Below are 24,146 nucleotides of genomic sequence, written 5' to 3'. Positions count from 1 at the left end.
TCGCATCAAAGACAACCACACCGATCCAACAGGACAGACTTTCAGACCCTCCTTGTCGCCCGTCCTTCTGTCGTGCGCAATCGCGCCGATCGCGTCTTTTGCCAGCCCTTCTCCCCAGCCTTCTCCCCAGCCGTCCTCGCCAGTCGTTCGCCCGGTCGCTCCTGGTGACTCCCTGCCGGTTTCCCCCGTCGCCGCGTATTTAATCCCCCCCCCATCTCCCTCTCTTTCGCCCAGCACGACCTTCATCCCTCCGTCCTCGAAGCCGTCTGTCTCCTCACTATGCTGGTCAAGTCTATGCTTCTTGCCTCGGCGCTGTTGGCCTCCTCGGTCAACGCCCAGGCCAACTGGTTCCCCGCCCTCCCCTCTGAATCGCGCCCCGTCATCCCCAACACTTACATGATCGAGCTCAAGCCCGGAGCCTCGTTCACTCCCGGCTCGGCCGTCAGCTCCTTCGCCAGCAGCGACAGCCCCGTCTTCACCACCACTGTCCGCACCACCGTCGACACCCCCCTCTTCAACGGTGTCTCCATCCAGGTGACTGGCGACCACACCGTCGATGACATCCTCAACATCCCCGATGCCGTCAACGTCTGGCCCGTCCGCTCCGTCCCTGCCCTCAAGCCCGTTGCTACCTACTCGGTCCCTCCCTCCCAGGACTGGCAGCACACCCTCACCGGTGTCAACAAGGTCCATGAGGAGCTCGGCCTCACCGGCAAGGGCATCAAGGTCGCCATCATTGACTCGGGTGTCTACTACAAGCACGCTGCTCTCGGCGGCGGCTTCGGCCCCGGCTACAAGGTTGCCTACGGCTACGATCTCGTCGGCGACAACTACGGCGCTGCCAACAGCACCGTTGTCCCTGATCCCGATCCCATCGACAACTGCTCCACCGAGTCCCACGGCACCCACGTTGCCGGTATCGTCGGCGGCAATGCCACCGCTTCGCTCACTGGCGAGTTTGCCCCTCCCCTGCCCTTCGTTGGTGTTGCCCCTGGTGCCACCCTTGGTGCCTACCGTGTCTTTGGCTGCCCTGCCGACAACACCGGCACCGACATCATCACCGCTGCCATCTACCGCGCCCACCAGGATGGCTCCGACATCATCAGCTTGTCCCTCGGTGGTGGCCCCACCTTCAACACCGATGTTGACTCTGTTGCCGCCACCCGCGTCGGCCAGCAGGGCTCCATCGTCGTTGCTGCCCTCGGCAACGACGGTGGCCACGGTCTCTTTGTTCCCAGCTCGCCCGGTATCGCTGCCGGCGGCTTTGGTATCGCCTCTTTCGACGGTGCTCAGGCCCTGAGCGAGGTGATCTACCTGCCCGACGGCACCCCTGTTGCCTACACCCCCTCGGCCCTCGGCGGCGGCTGGAACCACACCGTTGCCCAGATCGTCCCCAACAACGCTACCGCCTTTGGCGACGACAGCAACCTCGGCGATGCCTGCACCTATGTCAACCCCGCCGTCAAGGGCAACGTCGCCTTTGTCGCCTTCCCTCCCGCCGGAAGCGCCTGTGGCAGTGTCTCCCGCTGCCTGAACGTCTTCAAGGCCGGTGCCATTGGCTGCCTCGCTTACTTCAACGATGGCTCTGGAAGCATCAACGGCAACGCCGCCCTCCCCGGTGGTGCCATCACCGGTGTCGACGCCAAGAAGATCTTTGCTGCCCTTGCCACCAACGCCAACGCCCAGTTCACCTTCTCCAGTGACATCCAGGCCTTCCCTCAGCTCACTGCCGGCACCGTCTCGTCCTTCAGCTCCGGAGGCATTGGCGCCGAGCTCGAGATCAAGCCCGACATTGGCGCTCCCGGTGGTCGCATCCTCTCCACCATCAGCCAGTTTGCTGCCCAGACCAGCAAGTCGGTCATGAACGACTATGCCGTCTACGATGGTACCTCCATGGCCACCCCCTACTTCTCTGGCTCGATCGCCCTCTTCCTCGAGGGCTACCGCAAGAACGGCAAGACCGGCCCCAAGTTCGAGGACGTCCGCACTGCCTTCCAGAACAACGCCAAGGTCACCCTTGCCTACAACACCACCCTCCCCAACACCGTTGGCCTCCAGGGCTCGGGTCTCGTCAACGTCTACCAGGCCATCACCAACAACTTCCTGACCGTCTCGCCCTCGCGCGTCACCCTCAAGGATGGCTACCTCAGCCAGACCAAGACCTTCACCCTGACCATCACCAACACCGGCGACAAGAAGACCGCCGTCACCCTCTCGCACCTGCCCGCTGCTCTCATCAACAACGTCCAGCAGGGCGATGACCAGCTGATTGAGAGTATCCAGTACGCCGACCAGGCTGCTACCGCTCTCTTCCGCGGCCTCCCCAGCGACAACACCGTCACCATCCCCCCTCACGGCAGCAAGAAGATTCAGGTCGTCATCAAGCCCCCCGCCGGTGCCGACGCCAACGCCCTCCCCGTTTACTCTGGCTACATCCAGTTCAAGTCGTGCCAGGACGAGAGCATCGTCTCGGTCCCCTACGCCGGCGTCGTTGGCCACGTCGAGAAGGCCAGCGTTCTTGTCAAGACCTCGGCCTTTGACACCACCGCCCTCCTTGACCCCAACACCGGCAACGTTGTCACCGACACCGTCACCGTCAATGCCACCTCCACCGGCATCATCTCCCGTGTTGCCACCGCCTTCACCTCCCACAACGTCGTTGTTGATGTTGTCTATGCCGAGAAGAGCAAGCACCCCGCCAAGAACGACCTGTCCAAGCTCTTCCACGACTCGCTCGGCTATGCCATCCTCTACGACCTCAGCACCTTCAACCCCTCGACCGTCAGTGGCGAGCGCGGCCGCAACACCCGCACCAAGGGCCAGAGTGTCGTCACCTCGAGCATGGGCATCTGGGCTGGTGGCATTGTCCCGTCGCTCTCTTCCGTCAACATCACCCAGCTCCCCGCCGGCAGCTACAAGCTCCGTGTCTCTGCCGTCCGCGTCTTTGGCAACCAAAACCACACCTCCAGCTACCAGCAGTGGGAGTCGCCCGTCCTCAACATTGTCTACTAATTTCGTCGTCGGGGCTTGCCCTGTTCCCATATACTTTCCTGCCCACCCAACCCACCTTCCGAGTATATTAGAGCTCTAAAGAGGCATGCCATAAACTTGATTCCTGTTTCGCTCTGCCCCCCGCCCCCTTCCTCCTCTGCTAACTCTATGAACCCCCGCGCGGCTCTGTCGCGATAGCTATGACTGAATATACTCTCGTAAGAATTGCTCCTTGCCCGCGGCGATCCGTGCTGGTTTCTTGCGCTTGCCGGTGCCAGCCCCCACCCCACCATCACTCCCTGTCGTCGTCGTCGTCGCCGTCAATGTTCAAGATCTTTTCGCCGATCCCCACGGACTTGCCGACGATGAGTTGCTGTCCAAGATCCTGAATTCGGATGCCATACATGCCGCCGTCGTGAGCCACATTATCCAGCCACATTCCTGTCAATCGACTGTTCATGTGCCGGCGGGCGACCTACCCTTGAGCCTGCCTTCTGGATCATAATCGGCTGTGTGAATACCCTCTGCGACAAACCGGATCGCCCACCCCGTTGCTGTCCAAAGCTAACGTTCAGCCCTCGTGTGTGGAGATATCTGGCAGCAGAGTATTTAGCAGAGTATCAGCAGAGAGGCCTTTCGGATGCCGTCCCGCCCATGCAACTCTGCCCGCCCATCCGCTTGGCACACAGCGATCGCACTCTCCGCACCTTTCGGGCTTGAAGATGGTGTTGGAGCTGCTGAAGGAGCCCTTGGCAAACTTGCGGGTGATCGGGGCTGGAGAATAGAACTGCGTTCCCTGGAATCGCAAGGAGACGCCGTCGTTATTGCAGCCGTTCACACCCGCCGCGCTGTTCTGCGCTCCAACGCATTGAGGCCCTCGATCCCCCCTCCCATCATAAGTACCTCAGTCGATTGAGACTCTCTGGCATTCCCCCGTCCATGTGTCAGGAGCGGGCTAAAGTCGAACCGGTTCGCGAGGTCCGTTTGCTGGGCCCCAGGCCGTCTTCGTCCAGGGACCGGAACGCTGCATCCCAAGCACCACACGATGGGGAAGGGAGTGGAGGAGGCAGGAGGGAGAATATGTCGGTGAGTCTGGTAGTTCGATATCTGGAAGCATTCGGGGAGGTGGAGGGGGGCTGTAACTGATTGTTACTGCTGATACGATTCAGACTGCTGCGACGGCAAACCTCTCATTGAACCGGATCCCGCTTTTGGGAAATGTTTTCTTGTCGACGACCGGCTGGCGGGGGTGAGTGAGTGAGTGAGTGAGTGAGTGAGTGAGTGAGTGAGTGGCACATGCAATGTTGCGGCGCCATGGTTATCAAGACAGCGAGGCCCTGTCGATACAATCACCACCATCATCGCCGCTGCTGGGTTTCATCGAGTCTCGATTCTGCCTTCCCTTCTCTCCCCTTCCCCTCCTTATCGCCCTCTCAACGTCTCAACAAGGCGCTCACCTTGCGATCAACCGTTTCAGACTCGATATTGAAGTTTGGAAACTGGACCGGATGGGCATCCAGGACTAACTGCTGCAAGAAAATGGACTTGAGTTCCCGGTTGGCCTGGTAGTCTATCCGTGGCCGCAGTGCAAAGCCGAGGTGAATAAATAATCATTATCGGCCACACTCAAACACAAACACAACCACAACCACAAGCACAAGCGAGCAAATCTCGATTCTGCAGCGATTTTGATGGCTCCCTAGACTCAGCTCTGTAGCACACGATCCGCGATGACATGTTGCTTCGCTTTTTCTTTCTTTCTTTATCTCTCCTGCGAACGCCGTCATTCCTTCAGCAGCCTTTCACAGAGCTTACCTTTCAGCAACTTGAGCTGCTCCGAGGGAATAAAGTGGATGATCTTGCCCTTTGGTGGCATGTATCTCGACCCTTCCTGGAAGTACATGCTCTCGTCGTCGTACTCCTCATCATACTCTTCGATGTAGTCGTAGTTTGTAGCTGCTCGCTGTCCACGAGGCACGACACCCTGTCCGTGGCCATATATCCCATCGATGGCTTCGTAGTCGCTGACGGCGTGCATGCCCTCCTGCGACACTGGCAGAGCATACTCTGGTCAGCAAACCCACAAAGGCATGTACTATCTGCGACCCCTCATCACAGCACGCACAAATGGTACTCTTTCGTACATCGATGGCCCCAATGGCCCTCAGAGGGCGGCAGAAGATCTCGGTAGTTCAAGAAGATGGCGTTGGACTCTTCAGATAAAGAAAGTTCCCATAGGCGGTGTGAACATGAAGGCGCAAGCGCAAGCGCAGCGATGCGATGACGATTCGGTGGTTCCAAGCGCCATACCGTCCTGGTCATCATCAGGTACGGGTTTGTAGCCCTCCGAAATCATGTACTGAGTGATGGACCTTCCCTACATGTGACAGTTGAACATCGTTCGTTATGAGTACGGGTGGCACACGGGCGAACCGATTGATCAAACCGCAACACCACAAAGTATGCCCAGCTAGCAAATATACACATATCGAGGTCGGCATCGATTTTGCTCCTAACTGGGGTCCTATCCGGTGTCGAGGCAAGTCGATTCACTCTGACGGTCCGTGCCGCACCTGCTTGATCATATCAAAGATACTGTCCGAGTTCTTGCGGCGTGAGAGCATGTGCAAGATATCCTTCGGATGAAAGTTGTAGTTCACAAGCAGCTTGAGGATTTGATTGACGGGCATTCGATGCTGCAAGTCGATCAAGAGAAGGAGGTAGAGCCCCCAAGCCCGGTGAGAACAGGGGGGGGGAAAGGACTCATGCGGACACATGTGTGGCTCCATGGCTCGTTGAAACATACTGGCATCTCCCAGCTCTGCGGCTCGATTCTGTCGCCCTTACCCGTTTCATGTTGCTCGCCAAAGTCTCCGAATCAATGTGCTTGTACTGGTCCAAGAGAGTTTCGAGGAACTGAGGATTGATAAGCCCATGGGATATGAGCCGGCGCAGCTCGGGCATGTGGATCTCTGCGAAGAGGTGTTTTGGGACGGGGTTCGCGATCGAGTATGGAGTGAGCGACATTGGTGATCATGAGCGCCGGCGACAGGTTTGATGACCCCCCACCCCAACAAAGTCAAGAAACGCAGTGCGAGCAATCCACCATGTATGGGCTGGCGGAGGGAGGAGGGTCTGAAAGACCAGGGCGGAACCACCCACTCTGTTGGGGCTCCAGGCCGCGGGCAATCATCCCGGGCTCGCCTGGCTTGAACAAAACCATGGGATGGCGATACACAGTGTCGTCCATGGGCTCCATGGTCTCCAGATCGGTATTCTGAGCCAGCGGCGAGGAGAGGCACATGGATAAGTGAGTGTGAGTGTGAGTGTGAGTGTGAGTGTGAGTGTGAGTGTGAGTGTGAGTGTGAGTGTGAGTGTGAGTGTGAGGACCACCAGCCCCCTCACCGTCATCTTCGCATAGTCCTCAGCCATTAGCTTCATTTCGGCCAGGTATCCCTTGCGCTGCCTAAAGTTGGAGGCGTGATTAGGTTGCGATTTCTTGATAGTGATATACCATCCTTCTCTATCGAAAGCACAAACCAGTATGGCGGCAGCTCTTCTTCCTTCTGATGAGCCTTGATCTCAAACGTCTGTGACATCCAAAAATCGCATACGTTAACAAGTCATGCATGGATAACAGTACTGCACACAAGTTTCAGCACCATCGTGGCAGGAGACAGTCCTCGTTGCATGCGATTTCATTGCAGAAGATATATCGTACCAACACTCGATTCAGGCAGACACACATCAGCGTGCTCGGTGAGGTCATCAGCAGGCACGAGACTGGCGCTGGCGTGTTGATTTGAAACAGGAGATCGCCTCGTCTTGCCGACCACAGTCGACAGGTCGAGTCCATTGAGCCAGTGATCACAATGCTGTTGCAGGACATCGATGGAAAAGTTTGGATCAGACATGCCCAAGGATATCACATCCTTCCTTCCTGCTTCCGTCAGCATGCTCTGCATCGATGGCGGCAATCGAGAGGAGTTGCCAACGCTCCCTTCAATTCAATGCCACAATCTACCCATCAGATTCTTCGATCCGACAGGTAAGTCTTCCGACTCTTATCGACATGATGGCTGCGTATACTCACTCAGACATGCTGTTGAACTGGACGGAAAGGACCGGCGCGTCGTGGCAGAAAGTAAACAGGAGATCCGCATGGAATGCCAATGGGATTGGGACTTCGCCGATCTTGACGCCGGTAAAGTCTCTCATGGGAATCTGGACATCGTAGCTGGTCTCGAGGATGTCGATGCACTTCTCGAGCTTTTCGCGCATAATCTCGGCTTCCTATCGGGCCTCAAATCGAGGATGTTGCGACATCAGCCGTCCGCTGTGGCGGCATGCTCGGTGTACACACCACCAACTTCCAATCGCATCGCATCTCGGTCATCCGCCCTAAAACTCGGTGCCGGAAACTTGCCTCGAGTTCCTGCTCCACCTCGTCCGTGTCTCTCATATACGACACAATTGACCACAGCTTGCAAGTGTGGTCCGTGGCTCCTGACGCCAGAAGCCGGAAGTTTGGAGAGACCTTGACACACAAGATCGATCCTGTGTCCAACGGCGTTGGCAGTGAGCATGCCATCAGCGATGAGCAGCGACCCGCATCCCAGAGATGCCCTGGAGCATACCAGTGTGATGCTTGGTTTCATCTGCCCATCCAAGCAAGCTGCTATCCGTGCTCTCCTGAGGCTTCTCCCTGGCGATTTCGGAGGTTCAGAGAGGAATATCATCACTTGTCAGACCCGTACGAGGCGCTCAGGCACCCCCCCCCAACGACTCGCTCTCGATGCTTGCTCATACCAGTCTGGATCAGGCAGGATGTTGTCGATGTGCGACATGCGGCTGGTGTCCCAAGTGGTCATCTGGCCATCGTTTCGACCGCACACTATTCGTGCCTCATGCCCAAAATCGAACGTGCGGATTGCCGACGAGTGTCGCATGAACGATGCCAAAATCGTGCCCGTCTTCCACTCCCACACAAGCAGGCGGCCGTCGTCCGAGGCAGAGAAGATCTTTTCATCGTCGTCCGAGAACTTGACCTGGTAGACGATGCCCTTGTGACCTTCCATGACCCTGTCTCCAGGCGCCGGGCACGATCAGTCTACTTGCCAGTACAACGACGACTTCCTGGCTATCGTGCCTGCTGCCACTGAATGACCACCATTGCGACGACAACGACAACGACAACGACAACGACAACGACAACGACAACGACAACGACAACGACAACGACACTGACTTTTCGGCTCGGAATGTTTTGAGACTCCACACCACGATTCGCTTGTCTTCGCCAGCACTGGAAATGTACTTGGCCTTGTGATCAAAAACGCAAGTTCGGATGTTGTCTATGGCACGACGAGTTTAGAGTACGTATCAGCATCGGCGCACACAAAAGCAGTACGATCATTAATTTGCGTCGTTACCTCGGTGGACGCTGCCGCTGACTCGACCAAACTTGCAGGTACCATAAGAGTCAGCAGAATGTCGCCAAACCTGTCCAGTGAACGCCAACTGCAGTTTTCTCGTCCTCACAGCGAGACCGGGACGTCTCACCTTGTGAAGCAGCGTCTGCGAGTCCATATTCCACAGATACACGACTTTGGCCGAGCAGAATACAAACAGCCGGGCGACCGGATGCACGTCAAAGTTTGATATTGGAATATCAACCGCCAGGCATTGCTTCAGCGTCACAACGACGATTCTGCGGTTGGCAAATCGGATATTGGGAGCGCCGAGGGAGGCGTCCATCGCTGCAAGATCAAGTAGGCGAGATATTCTTGGCGTCAGTCCAGGCGGTCCTTGGACACATTACTCGCCCATACAGCCGTCGCCGAGTCTGTGGCTTGCAGCGAAGCTTGCTCGGTGCTTGAGATGCCCCGACCCAGACCCAGATCCAGACCCAAATGCATCCCGCGTCAGCCGCACAGCGTAGTTGTGTGCTTGAAGACGCTCACCCCGAATGCCCTTCTCGGGGGAAACCTCAGGAGAGCCATATGCCTCGCCAAACCGCCGGAAGCGCTCGGTTGTTACGCGTCTGAACATGATGACCACGCTTGCTGTCGCCGATCCCGAGCAAATGAACGAGAGGGATGAGCAGCGCCCAGAAAGGGTGCGCGGAATCTCTGAGCGATTCAAGAGCGCCGATTCGAGGCAGCAATCAGACCGGCGGTGCGCCATTGGGGATCAGCATACGGCGGCTCATCCGGCAGCACAGCTCTGGCCTGTCGCCCTTTGGGTCCGCCGCTTCATTTCATTCCATCATCGTGCACGCTTAGCCACCCCTTCAACGCCTTGGAGCTGGTGTTCATTCCGATTGTGCCCGACCTTGCGACACCGGCCCTGGCCCTCCACCGATATGGACAAAACCGATGCCGATTTACTTCGGCAGCTCTTCCGCGAGAACGGGGAGCTGCGAGGCAAAATCAGCTTTCTGCAGCGAGAGGCAAGTGCCACCAGTGCCTCTCATCCTATCTGATCTGGGGCCATTGCATAGCTGCGAATGATGCATTCGAGTCCAAAGCGAGTTGGCGTGATTTAGTAACATTACTGTGTCTTGACTCTAGCTCTACAACAAAACAGCTCAATATGAAAGCGCAGAAGACGAAATTCGCCAGCTCAAGGAGAAGCTAGAGGAAGACGCGGAGCCAATAAGATCGAGACCCAGCGTGAGAAACGGCCTGCAAACTGCATGTGAATCGCGAGTCCACGGAACGATGGATTCCGAGCGCTCATCGTGCTCATGGTACCCATCGCGTCCATCATGCCCATCACTGACGCCTCCGATTGAATAGACGCAGCTTCGGCAAAGATCGATTTTGAAGACTCCTGAGGAGCTGGTGAGAAAGTCGTTCAGTTGTGGGACGGCTGATCCTGCACCCGGCAGCTCGATAGAGGACACATTGTGCCCTGTCGATGGCCGATACTCCGGTCACCTTCAGAAGCCATGCTGAACCAACTTGGCTTTGAACCGCTCTCCTCTCGGATGGCGACTCAGGATAGCGCGATAGCTGGAGCCTCCAAAGACCTTCAAGAAGCGCTGTTTGTCCTGGAAAAGAGAACGGAGGAGCTTCGGAAGCTCAAGGACGAGCATGTCCGAGCCAACGAGCGAATCGAGCAGCAGAAAGAGTCCATAGGCAAGTTGACTCTCCTGGCTGTGCCCCAGCATCGTCTTGGTCACTCACAATCAACTGGCTATGATTTCAACAACTAGACCAGCTCGAGAAGGAGCTCATGGAGGCGATGGAAGAGCTACGTGACCTCAAGTCGCAGCGATCAAACTCAACCAAGGACAACGCCAACACGCTCAAGAAAAATGGTTGGGACTAGTTGGTCTTTGCGCATTCTCCCAACGATGACTCTTCGACTGACAGCGAGACTCTGTTGGCGCCACAGCGACCATACAGGTGTCCGAGGAGGTCACCATCCTGAGAGAGAAGCTTCAGCGCAGCGAGGCGCTGTGTCAACAGTTCAAGACGCAAGTGATCGACACAGCGATGGAAGCCAGTCGAAAGCACAATGATCAGCAGAGCCAGCTTCAAGGAATCGAGTCTGTATGTATTCCGCAGCGGACGCATATCCACTCGAACTCCATGTGCTTGCGGTCCGCTAACTCCACGTCCGATGCCCGCATGGAGCATAGATCCTCGAGAGCATCAGGCGAGAGTACGACGAGTTTATTCGAATCACAAAGATGGAGAACGACACTTATCGAGCCAGTCAGCAGGCAGAGTACGAAAGCCTGCGACAGACCTTTGAGCAGCACAAAATGATCCAGTTCGAGGAGAAGAAGCGACTGATGATGGAGTATCAGGTGCGGCACATGGGCAGCATGTGGTGTATGTTGTGCAGCATGGTCTTTGACCATCCATACCAAGCCCGTTCCCCTCATGCTCCGTTGTCCTGCTGCAGGGTCTTTTGTTGTCGATGCAGGCCCAGTACGACGAATACAGAACCACAGCAGAGTTCCTGTTCAACGGCGAGATCTCCAAGCTGGAGGACGAGCTGTCCTCGCAGGCGGTGCGATACGAACAAGAGATCCTCTATGTCATTCAGGCCAAAGAGCGATTTTACGCCGAGCTGATGGTTTCCAAGGATGCCAAGATTCTCAGCCTGATCGAGGGCAGCGACTTGCAGAGCTTGATGCAGAAGCATGAGATGGTGGGAACTGCCGCACCTCGCAAATCTTGCGCCAGCGCCACGATACCGACGAAACGATACAGCTCACTGGATACTGATGGCTTCGCATCCATGTGGCTGCAGGACATTGAGGCCCTGAGAAAAGAACATGGGAGAGAGATCGAACGGGTCAAGTCGGATCAGGAGTCCGAGCAAAAGAACTTGATCTCCCTCCTTCAGCGGCAAAACGTCTCTCTCGAAAGCAAGTGCACCAAGCTGCAGACATATGTCAAGACTCTGGAGGCGCGTGTCAAGGAGCTGGTCGCCACGGTGGAGCAAAAGAACAAGACCCTGAGCGAGCGGGAGGAGTTCCGAATATCGATGGAGGCCGAGTACATGGTATGGAAATATGCGCGTCGGCTTGTGGGCTGACGGAAGACAGAACCAGCACTTTGCGACTCAAGAAACCGCATTGCGACTTGGACCCAGCCAATAACCGCTTCTGTGGCTTGGCACAGAAAAAACTCAACGACGCCAACAACCGCATCAACATCCTCAGCCAAGAGAAGGAGCATTTGCGTCACAAGGTGATCCGACTCAACCTCAATGCCAAAGGCGAGGGCGAGAACTCGATTGAGAACATGCTCAAGCGCATCAGTCGGGTATGTCGCCAATAGTCGATCGAGTGTCGCTTGTCTCTGTCGTAATATCAATCTACCAAGAGTCCATATGACTTTTGCTACGAAGTGCTTGAAATTGAGCTATGTGGGCAAATGTTGGCGCATCTGCGGCTTGTGGTTGGGGGGAGACAACAAGAGCCAGACAAGATCTCGTACTTACAGCCACGCTCACGTCCAGGAAACCACCGAATTGCACATGGACTTTGACGGTCTCAGCAACAAATACGACGATATGTCGTCCAAAAACCAGATCCTCGCCAAGAAACTACGAGACAGAGAGCTCTTTGTCGAGTACCTCGAGGGCGAACTGAAGCGGCGAACAGACGAGTATGAAACCATGGTATGGCAGAGCCGCCACCAAGCAGTCTTGCAAAGCCAGGATAAAAACATGCGTGTGATCAGTGCATGATGGGCAAACGGACCCAGACTTCATCGACTCTCATCACGCCTTTGATATGCCTCAGACCAGAACCTTTGAGAGTTTCCTCGAGGGACGTGCGCGCCAGGCTCGCCGAGATCGAGCGCGGTTGCTGCTGAAACGACATGGTATGGCATTCATCAAGCCGTTTGTGGCTGGACGTGGTCGCCATGGATGCAGTCTGACAGTGCTCCAACCACCTCTTCACTGTAACAGAGATGAGCGATGAGCAGGAGAAAAGGCCGCCCAAGTAAGTGATATTCGATCTTGCCTTGATTGTGGCTACTGAAACTGATTTCTGCACTGATGTTGCTGGTGCCGCAAATCAAGAGAGTCGACCATGGTTTCGCTCAGCCTCAACACCCAAGGCGTGCTTCGGGCAAGGATCCCTGAAGTCGGAGTAAGTCTGGGAGCAAGCGATACGAGGAATGCATGTGACAGGGGCACACCACTTCACTGTGCATCCGGATCATGGTGTCGCTTGCTGGCTGAGTGAGAGCGATATCGGCGCCACGGGCAGCGCGCTTACTTGCCACGTCGACATCGATTTGCGATTCAGGATAAGGCTGACTACGATTCTCAAGTTGAATCGGTCGAAAGGAAGGCGGACATCGAGCGCGGCTATTCGTAAGTTTGCTTGAGTTCTGCCGCGTTCGAGCGTAACGGTTGGCTGTTTGGCCCAACTCTCGCTCACCTTGGCTCCCACTGTCCCACAGTTACCTCAAGCGATTCAAGACCCTGTCGAAGGCATTTGCCACAGGCGACTTTCGAATCCTTCCCACAGGAGCACTGGTGCCGAATTCGAACGTCGACCAGCTGGCGAGAGAAACTGGCCCGTGGCAAAAGGTGAATCCGGAGGCACCTGTCGGGCAGTGTTGATGTGTGGACAGCAGCTCGGATTCAGTGCCACACCAGTATCAGTCCTAATCGCGGTATTGCCACACAGATCTCCTTGTATTCTAAGCTGGACGATGCAAACACAGCGCTCTCCAAGCTCTATAAAGAACCACCGCCTGCTCAATCGCGCAAACCAATCATGCCACAGAACGCAAGCGCCATTTACAGCCATGGTAGCTCATCGGCGGCCAGCGTGAGTGTCACCGAATAGCCCGAATATCGGCATGTTTGATCGAGCGAGGGGTGGCCGATCGCTCAATGGCGGCGGGAGAGCGTCAATGACTTGATGTGGCTGATAGCTCACCGCCCTTGCACCCAACCGTTTACAGAGCAAGCCTTCAGACAAGAACGAGAACATGAAGCTCTACCAGGAAAAGGCTCCTTCGACGACCTCCAAACGGCCCAAGACGGCAGACAAGAAGGTGAGTGTGGTGGGCCACTAGCGATAAGAGATGATGCGAGTCTTTGACCGCTGCTGCCACAAGTCTAACCCGCATCCTGCTCCACAGCAACAGGAGGACAACGACATCATGATCATCGGCGGCGCAGCGCACTGAACATCGAGGTCGGGCCCTCTGAGCGATCAGGCCGAGCACTGCTCCGAGTAAAGTGGGATGAATATGGAGAAGCGTGTTGGGCATGGAGAATTGCATCTGCACATGAGCGAACGTAGAGCGAGAAACAGAGCCGCACATATCCACGTTTCATGTGGTCGATGTCCGCGCTTCATGTGGTCGAGTTGGCCAAACGAAATGGCTTTCGGCGTCGCAGTACGATATCTTCTCCAAGGCGCTGGCTTTAGTGATACTCGTAGAGGCATTGCTTCGGTTAAGATGGTTCCCTATCCCCAAAGAGCTCGGCTGTTGTCGCAGCTATAGACTGCCAGCTATAACACTGCCAGTTCCTTCCGGGGGGCTGACACCTTCCTTCTCTTGACGGCATGACCTGCCAGTGCGCCTCCAGGCTGCTTGGGCAGAATTGAGCTCGGGGGCGTCGCTGCAACGATATAGTCCATCTGATTTGTCTGACTTGTCTGACTACATGGAACGAATACTGCCTCGGCCTTTGAGCTACACGGCACAATCTGGTCGCGGGATGTAGCCCCCATGGTCTCGCTCGGAGTGATATCTGCCCCCGAGCCCAACCGATGGCTCCTGTGACCAGTACTCTGCTGATCGCTGATGTTCAAACTCGCACGAGCCACGGCGTTTCTGCAGCCATCGGACCGGTGTTCGGGCGGACAGTCTTTCGACGGAATCGGGAGCTCGATCGGCAGAGGAGTCATCCACCTGTGAAAGCATTCCTGGATTTCGTTCATAGGCTTGACTCTGTATTCGGCCTTTGCCTTCGCGCGAGTGTTTGGGACTTTTTCGATGAAGCCCTCCCTCTGAAGGCGGCCAGTTAACCGACAGGCGATTGGGTATTTGATTCCTAAAGTCCACAAGGATGTGAATGCATGGCCGATAGTGGCGCTCATTCAATCATTCTGCTTTGGTAGTACTTACCCAATCTGCTGGCAAGCCATTGCACACCTTCCATGCCTTCTTCCAGGACCACATTCAAGCACCTCCGGAAAATTGCATTTCGATGCGCTCCTGGCCAATTGGACCTGCCTTTGAGTGCGTCAACGCACTTGAAGCAGTAGTGGTCCTTTGGGATCCTGGGGTCGTCGCGGGAGCGGAATCCAAAACAACACAAGTGGCCCCATGTACGGCAGCGCAGGCACTGGATTGTGTCCGAGTCATCCTGGGAAGGCAAGTTGGAGGGCTATCGACTTAGACTCACAGTGCTGTGTATCAAAACACTGTGCATTGGGAATGCTGCCATATTGCATCCCTCAGACACGATCGGTTTGCAACACAGACCTGGTTGGTGCCGCAAGGGCAATCCAGTGTGCTCGGCGATGCACTGCCACTCAAGACAGATTCGAGGCCAGAGCTCTGAGTGCTTTGAACGCCGTCCTCAGTGTCGACACTGGGCTTGCTGCTGGCGACGGAGGTCTGTCGAGCGGCAACTGGGTGGACATCTTGCACGACACCCAACCTGAGCCCCTCGATCAACTCTTGGGTTGTGTTGAGCACGTCCTGGTGGTGGCTCAAACGGGGGACTGGGACACGGAAGCATGAGGTTTAGGACTCGTGGATCTGTCATGCATCTGTCATGCATCTGTCATGCATCTGTCACATCGACTCGCCACAAGATGCTGCAAAGGATCGCGCTCGGTAATCACCCAACCTCTAGTGTTGGATTCATCGGCATTCTGCTCCTCTGATACTGATGGGATTGCTGGACTCGACTTGGCAGTTTGCTCTGGGTCGGGGTTGGTGGGGTGCTGTTGGCGAGGTGCTGTTGACGAATAGGTGATATAAGTTCATGTGATCCATTGGGTCATGGTGGTAACCGGGTCGTTGTGGCTGCCCGAAGAATCACCTGAAGAGAACCACTCTTCGTCGTGGTCATGGGCAAATCGAGATCCTGAAGAGCCAGGCAGCGCTGACTTCCCGCTGCGCGAGATCAGCGAGTCCGTGGCGGTCCGGATTTGCAGATTGACGGCATGAAATGGCGTCAAGACATCTCCAATGCGGATCTTTTCGGGCTGGTAAGGGAAAAACAACTGCTCTCCCGACGACTCGGGCCTGAAGCACGGTGGCTCGTAATCGGATGGGGTGACCTCATCGTAATAGAAGAGCCGGATGGAAATGTAGGCGCTTTCGGGGAGAGGCTGGAGGAGAAGCGGGATGTCGGGCAGCAGTGGCACATCAGATTCGGGCGATCGGTGCAAGCCTCGATTCCAATGGCTGACCAACCTTGAGAGTCTGCGTCAGCACCAACAGCCGACGCAACATCTCGCTTGTGGCCTTCATGATCTCGTCCTTGGTCTTGAGAGCATAAACCTGGTGATCGTCCATGTGGAAAGAGACGTGCATCTGGCGCTCTGAGGGATAGGAGAAACTGAAAGTGTAGCTCTCGATTCTGCGGCGGGTTAGCGTTACTGTACACCTGGGCTTTGGGCGAGCACATGTGCACCACGTACATGTTGCATGGGTCGCTCGGATCGTAGAAAATGAAGAATACCATCGTTTTGAGGTATCGCTTCTCGAGGGCATCGTAAACACCATGTTCCTGAGAGCGGGGCAGTGGAACGGAAAATCAACGTCGCGTCTGTCTCAGAATCAAGTCGGCATCTTTCGAGAGCCGAGTTGTTGGATGAAGCAGCGCACGAAGCGACAAACACTTACAATCCAGTCTATGAGCTCGTCTGCCTCAAAGGAGTAGTCTCGACGCAGCGACTTGATGGCGAGTCCATTCAGAGATGTGTCTTTGTAGTTCTCCTCTGGAAACAGCATCCGCTGCAGAGTGCACGGTAGGGTCAGCTATAAATCTTGGTCGAGGAGCAAGCAGCCGCGCCTCGGGTCGACCGCTGCAGCAACAGTCGACAGTCCTCCCACCAGGTACGTGATGGCGCCGATGCTCGTTCCGAGCAAGTTCTGCACCAAGTTCAGCGACTGCTTGAAAGTGGGTAGCACCGGCGTTTTCTGGGCGAAGCACAGTGTGTCAGCACAAGCGGATGATCCCACGACCCTGGTGCGGGCAGCAACAGCAGCAACTACCTGAACTTGGGTAGTCATCTGCAGACTCTGTCAAGCGATCTGGCGGCTGAGTCAGGCGCTCTTGGCTGCCCAAACGGCTATTTAACATCCGATCGCACAGATGAGTCATCTTGGAGTCACCGAAATGAGCTGGCCGAGTCAGAGCCAAAGCAAGAGCCGACAGTCCGCCTGTCAGTTGCCGCCGATGTCTGCGGTCGAAAGGGGTGGCGACAATGTGGCAGAATCCGGGAATATCCTCGACACCTGTCCTCTGGGCAAGCCGAATGTTAATGAAAAGACAGCGACAACTCATCGCGGCGGCTGCTGCTGCTGTTTGCATCTCCGTGAATCGGGCGCTGCATGTCTCTGCGTCTGCTCACAGCATCCTGTATGTGCTTGCCCCGGCTGCTTCCCAGCTATGTGACACAGTGCCGGTGGCGCTGCGCCCGCCGGGACGGATGTGGCTCGCCGATCACGTGGATCATGTTACGTAAGCGCACGACCCTTTGCCCACTTTATATGAATTTCATTCCCGCTGTGCGACAGCGCTTTTTTTTTGAGAAGCGCTTTTTTTCTCTGGGCCGGCGCTCTTGCTTCAACCAGACCCGGAGCAGACCCACCGGCTTTTGCTCGACACAATCTCTTCTGGAACCCGCACGGTAGCGCAGGACTGAAGGAAAGATGTTGGTGCTGTTCGAGACCCCTGCGGGCTATGCCCTCTTCAAGCTGCTGGACGACGGAAAGCTGGATCGGCCCGATGATCTCTGGAAAGAGTTCGAGTCCCCCGCGTCCGCCAACAAAACGTAACGTGTCGCTGCGGCAATCTTGGCGAGCTGACGGCGGGGCCTGGGCAAGAGCACGGTGCAGATCGGGCGGATGCTGGCACCGATCGAGTCGCTCAGAGGGGCCTGTCTGCCCCTGACTTTGCAATCATCGCCGCAGACAGCTAACCGCATCTACTCCCGCAAACCATACAACGACCCCACCGCAGCATCAAGCTGAAGGCCTTCTCGAAATTCGAAAACACAACGGATGCGCTCTCGGCCGTGACCGCTTTGGTCGAGGGACAGGTCTCGTCCAACCTCAAGACCTTCCTCTCCGACGAGATCAAGGGAAAGGATCTCAAGGAGAAGCTGGCCGTCGGCGACTCGAAGCTAGGTACAGATCGATCCACGATCCTATTCGGTGTTTGGTGCTTGGTGCTCGGTGCTCTGCTTGTGATGTCGATCCATGCGACCGCGGCCAGGTGTCTGCAGTGTCTGCATCTGGGCTCCGATCACCGCCTGGGGCTCTGTTTTTGTATGCTGCTCGTATTGGGTGTGCAGTGGCAGCCACGCGCAATCACCGTCTGACAACCTGTATCGCCTTCTCTCTCTCCCTTTGCCACTACAAAGCTGCCTCGATTGCCAAGAAGCTCAGCCTCAACGTTGTCTCGAATGATGCTGTCCAGGAGCTGATGAGAGGAATCCGCAACCAGATCAGCTCGTTGATCTCGGGCATTTCGGAGCAGGACATGAGCGCCATGGTTCTCGGTCTCTCGCACTCGCTGTCACGATTCAAGCTGAAATTCTCGCCCGACAAGGTCGACACCATGATCATCCAGGCCATTGCTCTGCTGGACGACCTCGACAAGGAGCTCAACACATACGCCATGCGCGCCAAGGAGTGGTACGGCTGGCACTTCCCTGAGATGACCAAGATCCTGGTCGACAATGTGGCCTATGCCAAGACCATCAAGACCATGGGCTTCCGCACCAACGCCGCCACCTCGGACCTGTCCTCGATCCTCCCCGAGGACCTCGAGGAGGAAGTCAAGGCTGCCGCCGAGATCTCGATGGGCACCGAGATTTCCGACGAGGATATCGAGAACATCACCTTCCTGTGCGACCAGATCATCTCCATCTCCGAATACCGCGCCCAGCTGTACGACTACCTGAAGAACCGCATGGCTGCCATTGCCCCCAACCTGACCTGCCTTGTCGGCGAGCTTGTCGGCGCCCGCCTGATTGCCCACGCCGGCTCGCTCCTCAACCTGGCCAAGCACCCTGCCTCGACTGTTCAGATCCTCGGTGCCGAAAAGGCGCTCTTCCGTGCTCTCAAGACGAAACACGATACCCCCAAGTATGGGCTCATCTACCACGCTTCGCTGGTTGGCCAGGCCGGTCCCAAGATCAAGGGCAAGATTGCCCGCGCTGTGGCCACCAAGGCGGCTCTGTCGATCCGCTGCGATGCCCTCGGCGACAAGGACACTCCCGAGATCGGCTTGGAGCAGCGCGCCAAGGTTGAGGCCCGTCTGCGCCAGCTCGAAGGCAAGGCCATCAAGGGTGCCAACGCCAAGGCTGCCAAGGGCAAGCCTGGACAAAAGAAGTTCCAAGCTACTCCGTAAGTAGACATGTGTATGACCAGATTGGTATGTGCATCTGCGGCCCCAATGCTGAACCATTCATCTCTTGCGAATGTACCACAGCACCAAGACATTCAACGCTGCTTCGGACACCGCCGGTGTCGCCGAGAAGGAAGAGGTGTCGGAAACTGCTGAGAAGAAGAGCAAGAAGGTCAGGGACGAGGAGGAGGACGAGGAGGACGAAAAGCCCAAGAAGGAGAAGAAGGAGAAGAAGGAGAAGAAAGAGAAGAAGGAGAAGAAGGCCAAGGAGTCTGAGGGCGATGATGATGGTATGGCACAGACAGCACCCGACTCAGTAACCACAGGTGGCTACGGCGGCCGCGGTGACCAGTCACGGCGACGGGAAGCCTGCGGGACGGCATCTTAGGATCTGTGTGCTGTGGGTCCTCCCTGTCCAGCCACTTTGCGGACTTGCAGTGTAGCATGAGTATCAGCTTACTGATCCGTCTCACCCATGCCGTACTACAGTTAAAGCTGAAAAGAAGAAGAAGCGATCGGCAGACGACGCGGAGGAGAAGCCAAAGAAGAAGAAAAAGAAGTCTGAATAAGCTCGCATCCTCTTTCGCCAATCCGCATGTCGCCGCCTGTGCATATTCTGCGTATCAGTCCCATCTCGATCTCTCTGGTACAGCTGCTTTCTGTTTTTTTCTTGCTTCGTTAATATTTATACGCACATCACACCATGGCATATGTTTCCTGTCGGATCCGACTGCATTGGCCTCTCGGCGAGCTACTCTCTGCACATCGCTCATTGTGCTGCCGCAGTCCGGCACCCGGCGACAAACCCCCCTGGTACTATCAATAGGCGTCTTCCGAACCAATGGAAGGCTCCGACAGTCCGGGGGGAACATCGAACAAGCGCATCATTATAAGCTTTCTGTCGCTTTTCAATCGACATGGAGTTACGCAGATGTGCACATCCCTCGAAGCAGCAGCAGTGGTAGCAGCCGGCTGGGCCCGCGTCGGCTCGTCGTCGCAGCTCATGCGTTTGGTCCAGAGCGCTGCACATATGAGAGATCCTCGCTGCTGAGATGGACGAACGAGAGCTCCTTGAGCGTCGGAACAGGGGCCGTTGGCACTACTTGGTGCAGCAGGACTATTCGTGGGAATCAGAGCCGGTCGGAATGAATGTCAGTCAGATGTCAGAGCACTCTGGAGCCCGGGATCCGGAGCCACTCGCCCAGGGTCGCCGGCAATGGGGAGCCGAGGTGTCTGATCGGTGCACTTGCCATCTACGAAGCGACGCAAGATGCCTTCAACATCGTCGATCTTGTGCTGGGATACAGAGCCGATTAGTGATTGTCGCGGGCTTCGCCGCTATCGCCGCATGAGCACCACCAAATGTATGCTGGCTGTGCGGGCCACCTCCACCGACTCACCGGCTCAAGCATCCGAGACCGGTCATAGAAGCGCTTGAGGTCGCTGAAGCACGACTGGCGCCGGATGCGTTCGTCAGTTTCGCGGGAAGTTACGGCCATCGGGCCCGCTGGGCTCCAGAGCCGATGTCGGATGCGCACGGCCTCATCGCTATCCCAACGGTCGATGCTGTTCTGTGGCGTCCAATCGGGGGACCTCAGCAAAAAGGTCCATTTCAACGGAATGGGGCCTTGGTGAAGGTGGTCGATCGGATAGAACGACAGCGGGGACTGGAACAGGCCGATCCAGGACGAAACCGGCTCTTGGACAAAACGAACGACGACGATCTTGTTGAGGCAATCCTGGCAGGCTACCAGCACGGACAGATACGAAGCCACAGCGACCGAGCCCAAGAAGAAGCTGTGGGGTCTTGCGTCGGCGGTGTCGTCCTGTGGAATACCAGGATCGCCGCTTGGCCCTTGCAGGCCGGCCACAGACGCTGGAGACGGCGACGCTCGATGAGCAAGCTGAGCTCCGACGACCACCGAATTCCCAGGCAGGGATGCCATACCTGAGCCGGCCATGCGGCCTGGGCCAATGTCGAGATCGGTGCTGGGAAACGGGCTCCGGGGCGGCGGCATGAACGAGTCGGCAACCGAGCCGGGATCTGCACCGGCAGCATGTTCGCTGCGGTACAGATGGACGATCCTGCAGTGCGACTCGGAGGCCCTCGATGCCAGCACCACCTCGACCAAGGCGAACGAGAAGGCAGGGTCATAGATCTCGATTGCCAGATCCACCATCGTGCTCGGGCTTGAGTCGGCGAGTTCCCTCAGCGGCACTTGCAGGGCAATACGCTGACTGCAATCTCGGCGAGAGAAGGGCGAGAACCCCAAACTTGCCATCCCAAACGGCCTGGATCGCCTGCCGCCTTGCCCTGCTTCGTCTCATCTACTCCTCGCCCAGCGACCACGGCCGAACCACCGACATGTCGACCGACTACTTTGCCTTTGCCTTCTCCTCTGCCGTCATCGGCGGCGGGCTCATCGGCTATCTGAAGGCGAGTATATGTCCCGGGCCTTCGCTCCCTGGCAACGGCAGCGGGACCCATGAACAATCACCTTGACTGGTGCGAATGCTTACCCCGCCCGGAAACATGTTGGTCTCTCGGCCTACAGGCGGGCAGCATCGCCTCGCTCGCCGCCGGCCTCGGCTTTGGTCTGGGTCTTCTCTTTTCTGCTTTCCAGGTCAGCGCCAACCCCAGGAACTTCAGAGTGCTCCTTCTTCTGAGCCTGGTCCTGGGCACAGTCATGGGCTCCCGTTTCTTCAAGTCTGGTGAGAGCCTATCCGCGACCCGAAGCAATAGAGACTGGCTTTGCATGGCTGCAGCATCGATACTGACCCGAGACTTGTTCATGCAGGCAAGTTCATGCCAGCCGGCTTGATCTTCACTCTGTGGTAAGGACCCGGCCGGTCGCCGTGCCTCTGGCAGTGATCGCCTCTGTGCTTGCAGTCCTGGACCCTCTATTCTGCGGGTCCGAGACTTCTGCGTTGCAAGCATCAGTACGTACTGACGATGCAGCTGACTCTGATCGCTATCGACCTGCTTTGATCACAGCGCCGTCTCGGTGATCCGCTACGGCCTCCGTCTGTTGTAGCTGTCCCCACGCTTGGGACATTGAATAAACCTCCTGTTCATCATGCCCATCCAAAAAAACAGCGGGACCCAGGTGTCCGATCACCGACCAAATGATTTGCTGGTCATTGCTGACGATATGTTCCATCGAAACGAGACAGTGCCCTGGCTTGCTCTGGATATCGCGTATCTTGCTGGTTGGATCGTTTGCTGGGTGGGCAATCGGTCGTTGCTGGTGGTGAGCGCCAGTCCTGATGGATCTGTTCGCCAACACCAACAGGCTCCCCGGTCTCTCTCCAGCATCTCGCTGCCGCCTCCAGCCAACCCAACCCAACCCAACCCGCACCATGAGTCTTCGCCTCGGCTCGATTGCCCCCAACTTCCAGGCCAACACCACCCAGGGCCCTATCGACTTTCACCAGTTCAAACAGGATTCATGGGCCATCCTGTTCTCGCATCCGGAGGACTTTAGTGAGTTGCCCTATAATGAGTCCTATTGGGAGTCGCTTGCTTCGTCTCGCCCACCGAATGGTCTGATCGGCTACTCATCGTCATGTTCGTATTGCATCGTTCTGGCTGTCTCCGCTGGCCCGCCCAAGCCCCCGTCTGCACAACTGAGCTCGGTGCCGTAGCAAGGCTGTCGGCAGAGTGGGAGAAGCGCAACGTCAAGGTCATCGGCCTCTCGGTCAACACACTCGAGAGCCACCACGAATGGATCAGGGACATCAACGAGACCCAGGACGCCGACGTGCGCTTTCCGATCATCGCTGATGCTGATCGCCGAGTTGCCACCCTCTACGACATGCTTGACCATCAAGATCCCACCAACGTTGACAAGCAGGGCATGCCGCTGACCGTGCGTTCCGTCTTCATCGTCGATACCAAGAACATCATCCGGGCCGTCATCACCTATCCGGCCTCGACCGGACGCAACTTTAACGAGATCCTGCGAGTTGTCGACTCGCTGCAGCTCGGCGACCGCAAGAAAATCGCCACCCCGGCCAACTGGAACGTCGGCGACGATGTCATTGTCCACAACTCGCTCAACAACGACGAGGCCGCCAAGCTGTTTCCGGGCTTCAAGATCATCAAGCCCTACCTGCGAACCACGCCGTATCCAAACTAGCTGCTCGAGCCCCGCAGGGTGAGCAACGCTGCCGGTGCCGCCCGCTCTGGCAGTCTTGAATGGACAGCAATACCATCGTCCGCGCTTTATGATCCTCCATAGAGATTGTGCATTTCCTCAAACATATGAACGCAATAAGGTCGTCCGCTTGGGCGGCGTGTATTTCAAAATGCCGAGCTGGCTGTCGATCGTAGAGGAAGCCAGTCCGGACGAACAGTGTGCTCGGGTGAGGACATGAGGTCGTTTGCTGGTGGCTAAACAGTCGTTGAGCGAGGCGATGGGCTCGTGAACACATAGATTCCCAGGAGCTGGAGCAGAGAGAGGGCACGGGCCGGTAAGAGGTCTGGGGGCAGATGGGATACGGAGCTTTGGTAACCGCCCAGCGCCAAGATGGGATACGGAGTCTTGGTAACCGTCCAGCACCACAGGAGATGGCCCTGCAGGAAGAACAGCACTTACGATCGCCCCGATACCTCCGCCCAGGATCGCGTATGAGATCGAGTGCGCTCGTCGGGCTTGGAACTCAATGTCCTTCTTGATGGCAATCTTTTCCTGCTCGGAGAGATCGGCCATGGGGTCCTTTGGGATCGAGTAGATGGGCGGCTGCTCCTTCGGGTCCGGAAGCGAGCCGGACATGAGCCGGTAGGCGAGCCCTGGCTGACGAACGGCGATGACTGGCAGGAGGTGCTTTCGGCCGATTGGAGCCGATAGTCTTGCGATACGATACATCTTGGGGTCCGGCTGGGAGCGACAAAAGGACCGATAGAGAGCAGACAACGTTGGGCGGGTCTGGACGGAGATGCTTGTGCGGGATGGTGGCACTTCTCCCCCCCCCCGGTTCCAACAATCCCTGCGCAGGCTGCCACTTCCCCAGCCAAAGAGTCTCCATCACACAATGTCGATGTGGTGATGCGGCCGGTATCG

The 24,146-nt window shown here is 56.8% G+C and overlaps 10 protein-coding genes across 10 annotated transcripts; 6 read left to right on the top strand and 4 right to left on the bottom strand.

The window, feature by feature from the left end:
- Positions 1-279: 279 nt before the first annotated feature.
- BJ171DRAFT_475981 (peptidase S8/S53 domain-containing protein) lies at positions 280-3,012 on the top strand (the record flags this gene model as incomplete). Its single annotated transcript, XM_053108807.1, has 1 exon — positions 280-3,012. The coding sequence occupies one exon, from the start codon at positions 280-282 to the stop codon at positions 3,010-3,012; it is 2,733 nt and encodes a 910-aa protein (XP_052965415.1).
- A 168-nt stretch (positions 3,013-3,180) lies between these two features.
- BJ171DRAFT_150127 (WD40-repeat-containing domain protein) lies at positions 3,181-8,354 on the bottom strand. Its single transcript, XM_053105777.1, has 19 exons — positions 7,801-8,354; positions 7,629-7,696; positions 7,418-7,548; positions 7,085-7,284; positions 6,713-6,866; positions 6,532-6,581; positions 6,397-6,457; positions 6,154-6,268; positions 5,839-5,963; positions 5,565-5,687; positions 5,302-5,368; positions 5,136-5,204; positions 4,807-5,043; positions 4,449-4,561; positions 4,179-4,231; positions 3,895-4,015; positions 3,699-3,787; positions 3,471-3,482; positions 3,181-3,376 (listed from the first exon to the last, which is right to left on the bottom strand). Exons 1-19 carry the CDS (start codon positions 8,067-8,069, stop codon positions 3,319-3,321), a joined length of 2,115 nt encoding a protein of 704 aa, XP_052965414.1. The 5' UTR covers positions 8,070-8,354; the 3' UTR covers positions 3,181-3,318.
- A 675-nt stretch (positions 8,355-9,029) lies between these two features.
- BJ171DRAFT_510394 (uncharacterized protein) lies at positions 9,030-9,898 on the top strand (the record flags this gene model as incomplete). The annotated part of the gene is made up of 2 exons (XM_053111486.1): positions 9,030-9,442; positions 9,564-9,898. Coding segments are annotated over exons 1-2 (626 nt in total), but the record flags the coding sequence as incomplete, so codon positions are not given.
- A 49-nt stretch (positions 9,899-9,947) lies between these two features.
- Positions 9,948-13,832, top strand: BJ171DRAFT_150105 (uncharacterized protein). Its single transcript, XM_053105776.1, has 16 exons — positions 9,948-10,133; positions 10,211-10,315; positions 10,393-10,550; positions 10,640-10,810; positions 10,909-11,157; positions 11,260-11,514; positions 11,634-11,777; positions 11,974-12,135; positions 12,260-12,341; positions 12,430-12,463; positions 12,544-12,613; positions 12,773-12,840; positions 12,930-13,059; positions 13,160-13,303; positions 13,440-13,532; positions 13,620-13,832. The coding sequence occupies exons 1-16, from the start codon at positions 9,983-9,985 to the stop codon at positions 13,665-13,667; spliced, it is 2,064 nt and encodes a 687-aa protein (XP_052965412.1). The 5' UTR covers positions 9,948-9,982; the 3' UTR covers positions 13,668-13,832.
- A 781-nt stretch (positions 13,833-14,613) lies between these two features.
- Positions 14,614-14,856, bottom strand: BJ171DRAFT_401416 (uncharacterized protein; the record flags this gene model as incomplete). The annotated part of the gene is made up of 1 exon (XM_053107212.1): positions 14,614-14,856. A coding segment is annotated over one exon (243 nt), but the record flags the coding sequence as incomplete, so codon positions are not given.
- A 625-nt stretch (positions 14,857-15,481) lies between these two features.
- On the bottom strand, positions 15,482-16,739 carry BJ171DRAFT_624365 (HORMA domain-containing protein; the record flags this gene model as incomplete). Its single annotated transcript, XM_053115479.1, has 6 exons — positions 15,482-15,832; positions 15,918-16,083; positions 16,145-16,233; positions 16,350-16,460; positions 16,560-16,646; positions 16,722-16,739. The coding sequence occupies 6 exons, from the start codon at positions 16,737-16,739 to the stop codon at positions 15,482-15,484; spliced, it is 822 nt and encodes a 273-aa protein (XP_052965410.1).
- Positions 16,740-17,287: 548 nt separating this feature from the next.
- Positions 17,288-19,742, top strand: BJ171DRAFT_443570 (uncharacterized protein). Its single transcript, XM_053108119.1, has 5 exons — positions 17,288-17,503; positions 17,692-17,858; positions 18,095-19,082; positions 19,168-19,373; positions 19,573-19,742. Exons 1-5 carry the CDS (start codon positions 17,382-17,384, stop codon positions 19,650-19,652), a joined length of 1,563 nt encoding a protein of 520 aa, XP_052965409.1. The 5' UTR covers positions 17,288-17,381; the 3' UTR covers positions 19,653-19,742.
- Positions 19,743-21,448: 1,706 nt separating this feature from the next.
- Positions 21,449-22,118, top strand: BJ171DRAFT_583164 (uncharacterized protein; the record flags this gene model as incomplete). The annotated part of the gene is made up of 4 exons (XM_053114233.1): positions 21,449-21,487; positions 21,708-21,795; positions 21,882-21,918; positions 22,079-22,118. The coding sequence occupies 4 exons, from the start codon at positions 21,449-21,451 to the stop codon at positions 22,116-22,118; spliced, it is 204 nt and encodes a 67-aa protein (XP_052965408.1).
- A 325-nt stretch (positions 22,119-22,443) lies between these two features.
- Positions 22,444-23,222, top strand: BJ171DRAFT_558920 (thioredoxin-like protein; the record flags this gene model as incomplete). The annotated part of the gene is made up of 2 exons (XM_053113180.1): positions 22,444-22,567; positions 22,696-23,222. 2 exons carry the CDS (start codon positions 22,444-22,446, stop codon positions 23,220-23,222), a joined length of 651 nt encoding a protein of 216 aa, XP_052965407.1.
- Positions 23,223-23,359: 137 nt separating this feature from the next.
- On the bottom strand, positions 23,360-24,023 carry BJ171DRAFT_510383 (uncharacterized protein). The gene is made up of 2 exons (XM_053111485.1): positions 23,682-24,023; positions 23,360-23,530 (listed from the first exon to the last, which is right to left on the bottom strand). Exons 1-2 carry the CDS (start codon positions 23,949-23,951, stop codon positions 23,477-23,479), a joined length of 324 nt encoding a protein of 107 aa, XP_052965406.1. The 5' UTR covers positions 23,952-24,023; the 3' UTR covers positions 23,360-23,476.
- Between the last annotated feature and the right edge of the window lie 123 nt (positions 24,024-24,146).

The sequence above is a fragment of the Polychytrium aggregatum genome (genome assembly GCF_025602895.1).
Source record: "Polychytrium aggregatum strain JEL109 chromosome Unknown BJ171scaffold_25, whole genome shotgun sequence".
Classification (NCBI taxonomy): domain Eukaryota; kingdom Fungi; phylum Chytridiomycota; class Chytridiomycetes; order Polychytriales; genus Polychytrium; species Polychytrium aggregatum.
The sequence above is the reverse complement of the archived record's forward strand: the minus strand, read 5'-3'. Positions and strand labels throughout refer to the sequence as shown.